This window comes from Culex pipiens, chromosome 2 (assembly GCF_016801865.2).
Source record: "Culex pipiens pallens isolate TS chromosome 2, TS_CPP_V2, whole genome shotgun sequence".
Lineage (NCBI taxonomy): Eukaryota > Metazoa > Arthropoda > Insecta > Diptera > Culicidae > Culex > Culex pipiens.
In genome coordinates this window covers 117,672,540-117,687,310 of record NC_068938.1, presented here as the reverse complement: position 1 = coordinate 117,687,310, position 14,771 = coordinate 117,672,540, and the positions used below count along the sequence as shown (strand labels likewise).

Here is a 14,771-nt window from a genome sequence, read left to right as displayed (position 1 = left end):
TAAATTCTTAAATTCTTAAATTCTTAAATTCTTAAATCAGCTCCCTCCGTGTACGCACGAGAGCATGCAGCTAGTGCTCAGTGCTCCATCGTTTTTTCGATTTTTTTCGCCGTAATTGATTGTGGTTACCCGCGAGTTTGCTTCTCCAGCATGCCAAAGGCCGGCCGTGGCCGTGGCAGTTCGAGTGCGGCCTCGAAAAACCCGCGAAGTTCGTCTACCGGCCGTGTGCAAAAAGGTAAACAAACCAACGCCGTGTCGACCGCCATCGCGCAGGGGAGCGTGAGCGCAGAAGGAATCGACAAAAAGTTACTACACCCCGGATATGTTCCAAGATCACCAGTGCGAACCCGTTCGGGTACCTCCGGTGCCACGACCAGTGGCACATCAACATCCGCCAACATTCCCATCAGGAACGAGTTCCAGATGCTGAGCGACGACGAAGAAAACAATAACAACACCGACGGTAGCACCACTACCGACGACGACGACTACGATGGTCGTGCACGGAAAAAAGTGCCGACGCCAAAAAAGAATAATTCTCCAACGGAACGAAGACCACCTCCAATTTTTGTTTTGGACACGTTGGCGGACGATGTTGACGAGTTGCTGGAAGGCCTCGGATATTGTCTGAAAATCGGTAAGTCGGCAGTGCAAGTGATCACACTGAATAAAAAGAGCTTCGACCTGGTGTTTGAAGAATTGAAGCGTAGCAACTTCAACTTCTACACATTCAACCCCGAGAAGCCCCCTGTTAAGGTCGTCTTACAGGGTTATCAAGACCGTCCGATCTCCGACCTGAAGGGTCACCTTTCGGACGCCGGAATAAAACCGCGGGAGATTAAAGTGCTCTCGCGCAAGACAACGGTAACAGGTACGCACACACTGTACCTGTTGTACTTCGACCGCGGCACCGTCAAGATCCAAGACCTGCGGCGGACTAAGACGTTGGACGGTTTTTGGGTAAACTGGCGGTTTTACACCAAGAACCCGACGGACGTAGCGCAATGCCACCGTTGCCAGAAATTCGGCCACGGCTCGCGGAACTGCAACCTCCGGCCCCGCTGCGTGAAGTGCGGTGAGTCACACCTCTCGGAGGCGTGCGCACTGTCACGAAAGGCGGACTTGGGGGACAAGGCAGAACAAACCAAGCCGCGCGTAAAGTGCGCGAACTGTGACGGCAACCATACCGGCAATTACCGCGGATGCGTCGCGCGCAAGGCCTACCTCGAGGAGCAGGAAAAGAGGAAGAAGAAAGCGTCCCACCCTCCTCAGCGAAGTACGAGCGCAGCCGTTCCTGCAGCTGGACAGTGTACGGTTCCAGCGGAAAACTCAGCGTTCCCTCCTGGATGGGGGCGTTCGTTCGCCAGCGTGGTCGCTGCCGGTAGCGGCAGTACGGCCCAGCAAGAAGTCACCGGGGAAGATCTCTTCACCCTGCCGGAGTTCTTTGCTCTCGCGGGGGAGATGATGACGCGGTTTCGGAGCTGCAGGAACAAGGCAGAACAATTCCTGGCCCTTGGGGAACTGATGATCAAACACATCTACAAAGGATAAATTACCTGTGATCTAGATATAAGCTATCTCTTCCTCTATCCCCTTTCCTTTGCAATTTCTGTAAGTTTTTTTTTTTATAGTTTTTTCTTACTCTTGCTACTGCCTTATTTAAAGAAATAATTGTTCCTAAATGGATTATGATGCAACACACAGCTGTAAGGAACTCCAAAACTCTGTTATGCACTTTAAAATAACTCATTGTATCTTGATTATTCACCAATAAAACCGAATTGAATTGAATAAATTCTTAAATTCTTAAATTCTTAAATTCTTAAATTCTTAAATTCTTAAATTCTTAAATTCTTAAATTCTTAAATTCTTAAATTCTTAAATTCTTAAATTCTTAAATTCTTAAATTCTTAAATTCTTAAATTCTTAAATTCTTAAATTCTTAAATTCTTAAATTCTTAAATTCTTAAATTCTTAAATTCTTAAATTCTTAAATTCTTAAATTCTTAAATTCTTAAATTCTTAAATTCTTAAATTCTTAAATTCTTAAATTCTTAAATTCTTAAATTCTTAAATTCTTAAATTCTTAAATTCTTAAATTCTTAAATTCTTAAATTCTTAAATTCTTAAATTCTTAAATTCTTAAATTCTTAAATTCTTAAATTCTTAAATTCTTAAATTCTTAAATTCTTAAATTCTTAAATTCTTAAATTCTTAAATTCTTAAATTCTTAAATTCTTAAATTCTTAAATTCTTAAATTCTTAAATTCTTAAATTCTTAAATTCTTAAATTCTTAAATTCTTAAATTCTTAAATTCTTAAATTCTTAAATTCTTAAATTCTTAAATTCTTAAATTCTTAAATTCTTAAATTCTTAAATTCTTAAATTCTTAAATTCTTAAATTCTTAAATTCTTAAATTCTTAAATTCTTAAATTCTTAAATTCTTAAATTCTTAAATTCTTAAATTCTTAAATTCTTAAATTCTTAAATTCTTAAATTCTTAAATTCTTAAATTCTTAAATTCTTAAATTCTTAAATTCTTAAATTCTTAAATTCTTAAATTCTTAAATTCTTAAATTCTTAAATTCTTAAATTCTTAAATTCTTAAATTCTTAAATTCTTAAATTCTTAAATTCTTAAATTCTTAAATTCTTAAATTCTTAAATTCTTAAATTCTTAAATTCTTAAATTCTTAAATTCTTAAATTCTTAAATTCTTAAATTCTTAAATTCTTAAATTCTTAAATTCTTAAATTCTTAAATTCTTAAATTCTTAAATTCTTAAATTCTTAAATTCTTAAATTCTTAAATTCTTAAATTCTTAAATTCTTAAATTCTTAAATTCTTAAATTCTTAAATTCTTAAATTCTTAAATTCTTAAATTCTTAAATTCTTAAATTCTTAAATTCTTAAATTCTTAAATTCTTAAATTCTTAAATTCTTAAATTCTTAAATTCTTAAATTCTTAAATTCTTAAATTCTTAAATTCTTAAATTCTTAAATTCTTAAATTCTTAAATTCTTAAATTCTTAAATTCTTAAATTCTTAAATTCTTAAATTCTTAAATTCTTAAATTCTTAAATTCTTAAATTCTTAAATTCTTAAATTCTTAAATTCTTAAATTCTTAAATTCTTAAATTCTTAAATTCTTAAATTCTTAAATTCTTAAATTCTTAAATTCTTAAATTCTTAAATTCTTAAATTCTTAAATTCTTAAATTCTTAAATTCTTAAATTCTTAAATTCTTAAATTCTTAAATTCTTAAATTCTTAAATTCTTAAATTCTTAAATTCTTAAATTCTTAAATTCTTAAATTCTTAAATTCTTAAATTCTTAAATTCTTAAATTCTTAAATTCTTAAATTCTTAAATTCTTAAATTCTTAAATTCTTAAATTCTTAAATTCTTAAATTCTTAAATTCTTAAATTCTTATATTCTTATATTCTTAAATTCTTAAATTCTTAAATTCTTAAATTCTTAAATTCTTAAATTCTTAAATTCTTAAATTCTTAAATTCTTAAATTCTTAAATTCTTAAATTCTTAAATTCTTAAATTCTTAAATTCTTAAATTCTTAAATTCTTAAATTCTTAAATTCTTAAATTCTTAAATTCTTAAATTCTTAAATTCTTAAATTCTTAAATTCTTAAATTCTTAAATTCTTAAATTCTTAAATTCTTAAATTCTTAAATTCTTAAATTCTTAAATTCTTAAATTCTTAAATTCTTAAATTCTTAAATTCTTAAATTCTTAAATTCTTAAATTCTTAAATTCTTAAATTCTTAAATTCTTAAATTCTTAAATTCTTAAATTCTTAAATTCTTAAATTCTTAAATTCTTAAATTCTTAAATTCTTAAATTCTTAAATTCTTAAATTCTTAAATTCTTAAATTCTTAAATTCTTAAATTCTTAAATTCTTAAATTCTTAAATTCTTAAATTCTTAAATTCTTAAATTCTTAAATTCTTAAATTCTTAAATTCTTAAATTCTTAAATTCTTAAATTCTTAAATTCTTAAATTCTTAAATTCTTAAATTCTTAAATTCTTAAATTCTTAAATTCTTAAATTCTTAAATTCTTAAATTCTTAAATTCTTAAATTCTTAAATTCTTAAATTCTTAAATTCTTAAATTCTTAAATTCTTAAATTCTTAAATTCTTAAATTCTTAAATTCTTAAATTCTTAAATTCTTAAATTCTTAAATTCTTAAATTCTTAAATTCTTAAATTCTTAAATTCTTAAATTCTTAAATTCTTAAATTCTTAAATTCTTAAATTCTTAAATTCTTAAATTCTTAAATTCTTAAATTCTTAAATTCTTAAATTCTTAAATTCTTAAATTCTTAAATTCTTAAATTCTTAAATTCTTAAATTCTTAAATTCTTAAATTCTTAAATTCTTAAATTCTTAAATTCTTAAATTCTTAAATTCTTAAATTCTTAAATTCTTAAATTCTTAAATTCTTAAATTCTTAAATTCTTAAATTCTTAAATTCTTAAATTCTTAAATTCTTAAATTCTTAAATTCTTAAATTCTTAAATTCTTAAATTCTTAAATTCTTAAATTCTTAAATTCTTAAATTCTTAAATTCTTAAATTCTTAAATTCTTAAATTCTTAAATTCTTAAATTCTTAAATTCTTAAATTCTTAAATTCTTAAATTCTTAAATTCTTAAATTCTTAAATTCTTAAATTCTTAAATTCTTAAATTCTTAAATTCTTAAATTCTTAAATTCTTAAATTCTTAAATTCTTAAATTCTCACATTCATAAATTCCTAAAATATTTAATTTTTGGAAGAAAATATTTCAAATATTGGAAATGCAATTTGTTTCGGAATTATTCGAAATTAAGTGTGGAATATGGAATACAATCTGTATTGAAATTCGTAGATTTTGAATTTTTTGAATTTCAAAATCTAAAATTCAATCATATTCAAATTTTAGATTTGGTTTTTTGAGCTTATATTTTTGAAGTTAAATTTCATTTATTATATTTTTAAATTTTGTTTATATTGGTTTATAATTTTCTATTTCTTTTATATTGGTCAAAATTCTTGTAGTGTCCCTCTGATTAGCAAAAAGAATTTTTTGGTGACACTTTTCTTGACGTCTCTTTAGGTATTTTTTAAAAGGATTTTTTGCTATCATTCCATCAAACATAAAACGAGTTTCACTTTTTTATCAAATACTTTCTGTATTAGTTTTTTCTTTGAAAATAATGGTTCTTGAATGTTTGTCGCGATTTTTTTTATATGGCGTGAATTTCGCGCGGATTGAGGTTTCGGTCAGCGCGGATTTGGCGCGGATTTTCTTTCGACTTTCCCGTAACAACCCTGCATGTCCACTGGTTTCTTGATCAGGAACAGTCAGAACGGGTTCCCGTTGGCCACTTGGCAACATCTAATTCAGATTTCAAGTAAATTCTGAATTTTTACAGGAATTTTAAAATTACATTTATCAAAATATGTTTTTGAAAACATGATAAAAATTTCAAATGTTCACTGGTTCCCTAATCCGGATTATTTAAAGCGGGTTCCTGTTGGTCACCTGGCCACATTTCTGATTCTGATTTTGAATTAATTCTGATTTTTCTAAAAAAACTTGAAAATTTCTTAATTAAAATATGCTTTTTTTAAATCAATAAACACTTCAAGTAACCACTGGTTACCTGATCTAGAACATTCAGAACGGGTTCCCGTTGGCTACTTGGAAATATTTTAAATTCTGATTTCAAATTAACTGTGATTTTTTCCAAAAAATTAAAAAAAAGTCAGTAAAATAAATATATATTTTTTAAATTAATTAAAATAGTGACTAGTCAGAACAGGTTCTCGTTGGCCACTTGACAACAATCTAGAAAATTTCATAATTAGAATATGGGTAATTCTCTACCAACTCACACGAAATCGGGAAAAGTTGCCCCGACCCCTCTTCGATTTGCGTGAAACTTTGTCCTAAGGGGTAACTTTTGTCCCTGATCACGAATCCGAGGTCCGTTTTTTGATATCTCGTGACGGAGGGGCGGTACGACCCCTTCCATTTTTGAACATGCGAAAAAAGAGGTGTTTTACAATAATTTGCAGCCTGAAACGGTGATGAGATAGAAATTTGGTGTCAAAGGGACTTTTATGTAAAATTAGACGCCCGATTTGATGGCGTACTCAGAATTCCGAGAAAACGTATTTTTCATCGAAAAAAACACTAAAAAAGTTTGAAAAATTCTCCCATTTTCCGTTACTCGACTGTAAAAAATTTTGGAACATGTCATTTTATGGGAAATTTAATGTACTTTTCGAATCTACATTGTCCCAGAAGGGTCATTTTTTCATTTAGAACAAAATTTTTCATTTTAAAATTTCGTGTTTTTTCTAACTTTGCAGGGTTATTTTTGAGAGTGTAACAATGTTCTACAAAGTTGTAGAGCAGACAATTACAAAAATTTTGATATATAGACATAAGGGGTTTGCTTATAAACATCACAAGTTATCGCGATTTGACGAAAAAAAGTTTTGAAAAAGTTACTTTTTGCGTTTCTCTTTGTTTCGTCGTCCGTGTCTGTCGCGGGTGACCATGAACGGCCATGATCGATGACGACCAACTTTTTCAAAACTTATTTTCGTAAAATCGCGATAACTCGTGATGTTTATAAGCAAACCCCTTATGTCTATATATCAAAAATTTTGTAATTGTCTGCTCTACAACTTTGTAGAACATTGTTACACTCTAAAAAATAACCCTGCAAAGTTAGAAAAAACACGATATTTTAAAAAGAAAAATTTTGTTCTAAATGAAAAAATGACCCTTCTGGGACAATGTAGATTCGAAAAGTACATTAAATTTCCCATAAAATGACATGTTCCAAAATTTTTTACAGTCGAGTAACGGAAAATGGGAGAATTTTTCAAACTTTTTTAGTGTTTTTTTCGATGACAAATACGTTTTTTCGGAATTCTGAGTACGCCATCAAATCGGGCGTCTAATTTTACATAAAAGTCCCTTTGACACCAAATTTCTATCTCATCACCGTTTCAGGCTGCAAATTATTGTAAAACACCTCTTTTTTCGCATGTTCAAAAATGGAAGGGGTCGTACCGCCCCTCCGTCACGAGATTTCAAAAAACGGACCTCGGATTCGTGATCAGGGACAAAAGTTACCCCTTAGGACAAAGTTTCACGCAAATCGAAGAGGGGTCGGGGCAACTGCTGTGTGAGTTGGCGGAGAATTACCCATATGCTTTATAAAATAAAAAAAAAGTCAAGTAAACATTGGTTCCCTGATCCGGAACAGTTAGCCACTTGGCAACATTTTTGTGTCTAATTTTAAATATATTCTAAATTTTTCAGGAATTTAAAAATTTCATTAATTAAAATATGCATTTTTAAAGTTAATAAAAAAAAAATTCAAGTGTCCTCTGGTTCCCTGATCCAAATCATTCAGAACGGATTCTGTCGGCCACTTGCCTAATTCTGATTTCAAATATGTTCTGATTTTTTCAAGGAAATTTAAAATTTTAAAATTTTAAGTGGAATTTTTGAATGTCATTTATTAAAATATGCTTTTTTAATATTAATAAAAAAAAAATTCAAGTGTTTTCTGGTTCCCTGATCCGGATAAGTCTGAACGGGTTCCAGTTGACCACTTAGCAACATATTTAATTCTGATTTTAAATAAATTCTGAATTTTTACAGGAATTTTAAAATTTTATTAATCAAAATATGTTTTTGAAAACTTGATAAAAATTTCAAATATTCACTTGTTCCCTAATCCGGATCAATTAAAACGGGTTCCTGTTTGTTACCGGCCACATTTCTGATTCTGATTTTAAATTAATTCTGATTTTTCTTGAAATTTAGAAAATTTCTTAATTAATATATGCTTTTTTCTAAATTAATAAACATTTCAAGTGACCACTGGTTTCCTGATCCGGAACATTCAGAACGGGTTCCTGTTGGCCATTTGGAAATATTTCTAATTTTGATTTCAAATAAACCACTATATTTTTTAAATTAATAAAAATTGTGACCAGCCACTTGGCCACTTGACAACATTTCTAATGCTGAATTCAAATAAATTTAGATTTTTCTAGAAATCTAAAAAAAATCTTAATGAAAATATGCTTTATAAAGTAAACAAAAAAAAAGTCAAGTTTTTAAAGTTATTTAAAAATTCAAGTTTCCTCCGGTAACATGATCCGAAACATTCAGAACGAGTTCCCGTAGGCCACTTGGCAATATTTCTAATTCTGATATCGAATATGTTCTTAATTTTTACAGGAATTTTTAAATTTCATTAATCTAAATATGTTTTTTGAAAACTTGATAAAAACTTCAAATGTTCACTGGTTCCCTAATCCAGAACATTTAAAACGGGTTCCTGTTGGTTACCTGGCCATATTTCTGATTCTGATTTTAATTAATTCTGATTTTTCTAGAAAACTAGAAAATTTCCTAATTAAATTATGTTATTTTAAATTAATACACATTTCAAGTGACCACTGGTTCCCTGATCCGGAACATTCAGAACGGGTTCCCGTTGGCCACTTGGCCACATTTCTGATTCTGATTTCGGATTAATTCATATTTTTTCCAGAAACCTTGAAAATTTCTTAATAAAAAACTGCCTTTAAAATTAAAAAAAATGTCAAGTGTCTACTGGTTCCATGATCCGGAACATTCAGAACAGGTTACCGTTGGCCACTTGGCCACATTTCTGATTTTGATTTTGAATCAATTCAGATTTTTCCAGATACATTGAAAATGTCTTAATAAAAACTGCTTCATAAAATTAATTTAAAAAAATATAATTTCCACAGGTTCCCTGATCCGGAACATTCAGAGCAGGTTCCCGTTGGCCACTTGGCCATGTTTTTGTGGTAATATGAATATGAAGTAGCAAAGAATGCTTCAACAACACTTTTATTTATATCTGTCTGACACATTGGAATTGTGAAAATATTGCTTAATTTTTTCCGGAGTTTCCGGATCCGGATTGACCGGAACCGGTTCTCAATGGCCACCTTTTCAATTAAACACCTTCAAACATGCTGGGACCAACATTTTTGTAGTTTGTATGGATTGTTTCATGCTATAGTGCGTTCACTTCGCATTAAGAGTAAAAATCTTCAAAATTTTGAAGTTTTCGCACAGTTTTGGCCAATATTCCGGATTTCCTCCGGAACCGGTTACGGGAACCGGCCAATGGGACCAAATCTTGAGTTTTTCTAACAATTTACCGTCGAATGACACCGGAAGCGTCCAAAAAGACCTAATTGATCAGAAGTTACAGAGAAAACAAAATAAAAAATATTTTCCGACGGGGGGTGATTCATATGCAAAACTTCTGCATTGAATATCTCGAGTTAGGATAACAATAAAAATATGCGCCAGGTTGCATTTTGTTCGGGAAGCCGATCCCTAAAGGAACATTTTTTTTCGTGCTGCCAAAAAATAAAAAAAAATATTTTGTTACGCTGTGTAATGAGAAGGTCGAATTCTCCATTGAACAAACATGCCAATGAATTTGGTTAAGCCACACCCTCAATTTCCCCTGTGGAAATACATCGCACATTCATAATAGAAAGCTTAACCATTTTTTTGATTGCCTAACAATTGGCGAAATTTAATAAAGGGCTTTTCAGGTGAGGATGACTCATGATCCACACCTGTACATAAGCTTAATTATTTGTCGCGCAACGCGAGTCGACGGGTAAAATTATTTATGCTTGCGTATGCGCGCATGGTCAGAACTGTGGTGAGGTTCGAAAATGGACAAATTTAATGATTTAAATTTGAGGTCGCTGCAACGGTACAACGTTATATCCTGGAATGGAATATTGATCAAATGCTTCCGGTTGAGTAATATGCGTTTCAGAAAGTAATACTAAAAGAGGTTGCGAACTTTCCACTAACTGTCGTAGTGCTACGTAGTTTGTGGTTAGTCCTGCAATTCTTGTTACAAAAGTTATAAACATTTGATTAAAAATTTAAATAACCTTTACTTTTAACGCAGAAACGAAAAAGAGTTTGTCGTCTGTTAGTATGTGGTATGGATTGAGTAAATTTTAACTTTTCATTGCAGTTTCTTTTCACCTCGCGAAACAACGTGAAAAATTGTGGCATTACACCAGGTTTGAGCGAGGATACGTTAGGCGGAGTCCTAAAAGCGACCATTGCGCAATATCTTGCCCTTGAAATGTCTCGCGGAAATTCAAGGGATAACCGTGCAGTTTCCAGATATTTGCCATGGTTGAATAATGCTCCGTCATCGCTACAGCAAGGGTAAGAATTGAGACTATTGAATTCAATTGAACACAGCAAAAAATATCTGTGTAAAATCGCATGCAAAAGCATGCACATCGCCTTTGTGAGCAAAAGCATGTAATATTGTATGAGAAAACGTGTACACAAAAAGCATGTACGGATGACTTAAATGATATTATGCACACCCCCAAAAATAACATCAATCTGGTGAGAGTCATATCCAGATTACCAAGTCCGCGCCCCAACCATCTCGGCTATCTCGCCGCTGTGAAGTTGTCTGGATCAACACCGATGTAGCTGCAAGTTCCCCATACATCGTATACAGTTAATACAGCATACGACGTACGGTAAACCTACTGGTACATCGGCGTTGAACGCATCTATAACAACACGGTGGGATAGCCGAGATGGTTGGGGCGCGGACTTGATAATCTGGATATGACTCTCACTAGATTGATGTTATTTTTGGGGGTGTGCATATTTTTTTTTTCATTCGTACATGCTTTTTGTGTACACGTTTTCTCATACAATATTACATGCTTTTGCTCACAAAGGTGATGTGCATGCTTTTGCATGCGATTTTACCATCGGATTTTTTGCTGTGAACGCAATTATAATTCAGATCAATGGATAATGTGGATCATATTCTGGGAATCCTTGGAACCGTAATCCACAACCCGTTTGAATCTGATAGTGCCGATGGTTGAACACTCCCATTTATTTTAATTTCCAGACCAAAAGAGTTCACCGACTGTGTTGGGCACATGCGTTTGTTAGCCTGGCTGTTGATGGGCTCTCTAACTCACACGGCGTTACTGGTGGGAAGACGCGGTGGACATATCGGACAACATGGAGCGGCGGTTCACTATCATCAACATCCTAGCGTGTCTCAGCCTGTCCCGCAAGAGTCTAGCTGTCATATTGCTGATCACATCCAGGTTATTTTCGCCGGATTTGCGGAGCAATCCAAAACGTCTGTTTTGCACATGTCTTCTCTGTTTCACGCATTTACGCTCTGCCAATTATGGACCGTTTATCTAGAACAAATTGCGTATGCTTCTACGCCGTCATCAGAAGCGTACAACATAACAATGGGAATATTGTTCGAGTTTTGGTCGAAAGTGACCCCATGCATATTACAACTCGTGTCTCATTCCAAAGTAAGTCATATTTAAAATTATATCAATTTTATTTCTGCAACAAACTTTTCACAAATTTCAGCTCTCGGAAAGTGTAAACCTTCACTTTTTGAGTCTTTTGGAGGCGTTGAAAGAAACTCGATCAACCATATTGGCCAAATTGCTACCGCTTTGGACACCTGTTCTTTCATCTAATACACAACTTTCGGGAACCCTACACGTTCGGCTTCAAAATTGCCGTGATGCCGTGCCGTCGGAAGCTTCAGAAGCACTGTTGAAATGGCTCCAGCATCTCCAATTCAAAATGGGACAAATCGAGCTCCAATCATCCACTGCAACACAATTTTATTCACTGTAAAAAAATACGGAGGGCCTCGTGGCGCGGTAGTTAGCGGCTTCGGCTGCCGATCCCTATTTGCTATGGGGCGCGGGTTCGATTCCCGACTTATCCTCCTAGAGCTTTTTGTTCAATGGTTTTCCCGTTTAATATTAGTATTCAGTCTGCAAAAACGGTGAAATTGTCTTCTAAAACTACTGTTTAAAATGAAATAAAGTTTAAAATAAATAGTTCTTGTGTTATGTGTTAGAAAAAATGTCTATTTAATTGTGAGAAACTGCTATAAGGGAGCGTTCTTTTATTACGTAACGAAGTTGGAGTTGGTGAGGAGGGAGGGGGGGGGGTGTTGTTGCTCCCCAAACCGAAACAAATGTAAGGAAATTACGGCAAGAATTTCCTTCCGACAAGTAACTTCAAAAAAACATCCGAAAAAATCTGACAAAGCTGGAGGAGGTTTAAAAGGGCGTGGCAGATAGTTGGAAACTGACAGAAGTCAACAGAATAAGCATTTAGACATTTCCTAAGAATTATATAATTGATCATCTGTTTTCCGCCATTACAGCATGCTGTTCACTACCTTGGTGCTCCCTTCCCATTCCCCAGCAGCATTTTTTTTTTTTGAGTCCTACAGCCAGGTTTCGGCCAGCATAATGACATCGTAGTCGCAATCAAGGCAATTCAGGAAAAACTCTTCCACTTTACTTTTTAATCCTCGTACGTTCTGGTAGTAGAACCGGATCTGCTAACACGTTCCACTAGCATTGGTGTCTGTTGGCGAAGGCGGGATGAGAGCCTGTGATTCCGTGAAAGGCTCACGGGCATTTCGGTCATGCTGGTGACTTGTACTCGGTCGAGAACTGAAATCTAAAGAATTTTCAGAGCAAAAAGTCACTTGATTTGAACGGTACTCGCCTGTGGGGGCGGCCTGGAAGACCCCCTCTCGATCTCCTAACACAGGGCCGGGCTGTGCTGGCCGCTAGCTGTGAACTCGACTGTGACGATCAGGGGCTTCCATAGTGCCGTATAACTACAACGAAGCGGAAAAAATAAAGAAAAGTACATAAATTATAAAAAATCGAAACGACAAGAGAGAGCTACTAAGAGCTCAGTATCTCCGTACAAAGACACATTTCAAACTTCTGAAAATTTAGATTAAGGAAATAAACAAAGATTTGTTAAATAAAAAGAAAGAAGAAGTTTAAAGGAAATCGATACGACAAGCAGAGAGCTACTAGACCTCAGTATCTCCGTACAAAGACACGTTTCAAACTACTGAAATTTTTCTGCTCGTGTCATTTTCAAGGAGTTTTTCGTTTTTGTACAAGCTTCCCATGCGCCAGTGCCAACGCACACCGCGGGTTTGGTTTTCTAGCTTCGGTACGTGCCTGAACCCATTTTTGTATTGGTATCTTGGTACATCGTACCAGCGCACCACGACATTCTCGGCTCGCCCCATCGGTTTTGTGTCTGGCACTCACCCATGGCATGAACACAGCGTGCCGTGGTACGTGTCGTGGTATTGAACCCGTTTTGTACCGCCAGCGCGTAGCACGACACGTACCTCGGCTCGTGACGAGTGAAGCACCTTGGCTCATATACCGGGTTCATGCCATGGGTGAGTGCCAGACACAAAACCGACGCGGCAAACCGAGAGTGTCGTGGTGCGCTGGTACGATGAACCAAAATACCCTCGGTTCGTGTGAGTCGGGTACGGGTGTAAACCGAACAAAGCAGGCGCAAAGCAAACCCGAGGTACAGTTGAACCGCGTGTACCGCACGGTGCAGGGAAGCTTGTTTTTGTATGTTTGAGTAAAAATTAAAATGTATTTTCCGACAAATAAGTTCGTACGGCTTATGATTGGTATTAAACGGCCATTGCGTCGAAGTGTGCCGAGTGCCGATAGTCATCAAGTTCAGGATCAAGAATTATTGACTCCATTGTTTGGTGAGAGCTCTCCATTATTATTTTCAAATAACTCTTACATCCACTCTAACATTCATACATTTCACTGAAGACAACTACGCCAACCATATTATAGACGCGGTAGGGTGTTCCCTTGGTCGCTATGAGTTGTGGATTGCCTGCTTCTCTGCCTTTTCTCAAAACCTCACTCCACAAGCTGAACATTGTTCCATAAGCTATTTTAGGACTCTGTGTGTGTGTGGTCCAATCCAATATCCGCTGGCCGGCAGCGAAATTATGGGAAAGTATAATTTGTATCAGACATGGGTTATGCTGATACAGCTTATCTCAGTCCCGGGTATTAGGTGGTGACAGCCCTCGCGCTGCTTCCAATGACCCATTTCAGAATGGCAGAGTCTCTGCCGCAGAGATCCTAGCGGCCCAATTCCGAGGTCATTTGGCATTGTCTGGCTCCGCCTAAACATAGAGCATGAACCAGACGGGTCCTCGAACTATCTTTAATTTTCCAATATTTCGTATATAATAATAAATAAATGGCATTTGTGAAGAATATTTCATGGTTTTGTGTAACCGGATCCTGTCCACAGAGTAATCCAGAGGGAGCACTGGCATTTAATTTATGGTTGCGTTACGCCGTACATCGTGGTACATCCCCCCTTCAGGAAAAACTTAGCATGTGAAGCTATTTCTTTGCTATCTTAGAGCTTATTACCGGTGCGTTGCGGAAATTGTTGCTATTTTATCACAGAGAACAGATGTACATCACTGAACAAAAAGCATCTAAAAACGTGTGTAAAAATTCAAACCAAGATACGTTGAAAAGAGCTAGGGTGTGCATCATCCGCCTAGATAGCGCCACTTCAAAAATCACGATGACCTACAGTAGCAGAACGTTGGACCATCCATTCACTGCACAAAACATTCCGAACGAACGACATCAGACCAATGTCTGACTGTCCTTCATCGCAGGGGTACGATTTTACGCGCGAAAGAAAATAGCAAAATCAGCTGTGAAGGTAAACAAAACGAAATCAGAGTTAACATGTGGAAAGGTACTATTTTAAGCTATCGTTCAAAAAATAATTTTTAAACAAGTTTTCTGCTATGTTTTT

The 14,771-nt window shown here is 34.3% G+C and overlaps 1 protein-coding gene across 2 annotated transcripts in view; it reads left to right on the top strand.

The window, feature by feature from the left end:
- Positions 1-11,991, top strand: part of LOC120417925 (protein unc-79 homolog) — a 217,400-nt gene extending 205,409 nt beyond the window's left edge. For both annotated transcript variants that reach the window (XM_039580162.2, XM_039580161.2), the window contains exons 28-30: positions 10,078-10,277; positions 10,993-11,419; positions 11,481-11,991. In XM_039580162.2, the coding sequence (XP_039436096.1) occupies positions 10,078-10,277; positions 10,993-11,419; positions 11,481-11,756 (903 nt within the window). In that variant the 3' untranslated portion in view covers positions 11,757-11,991. The remainder of the gene's footprint in view (positions 1-10,077; positions 10,278-10,992; positions 11,420-11,480) is intronic.
- Positions 11,992-14,771: the final 2,780 nt, after the last annotated feature.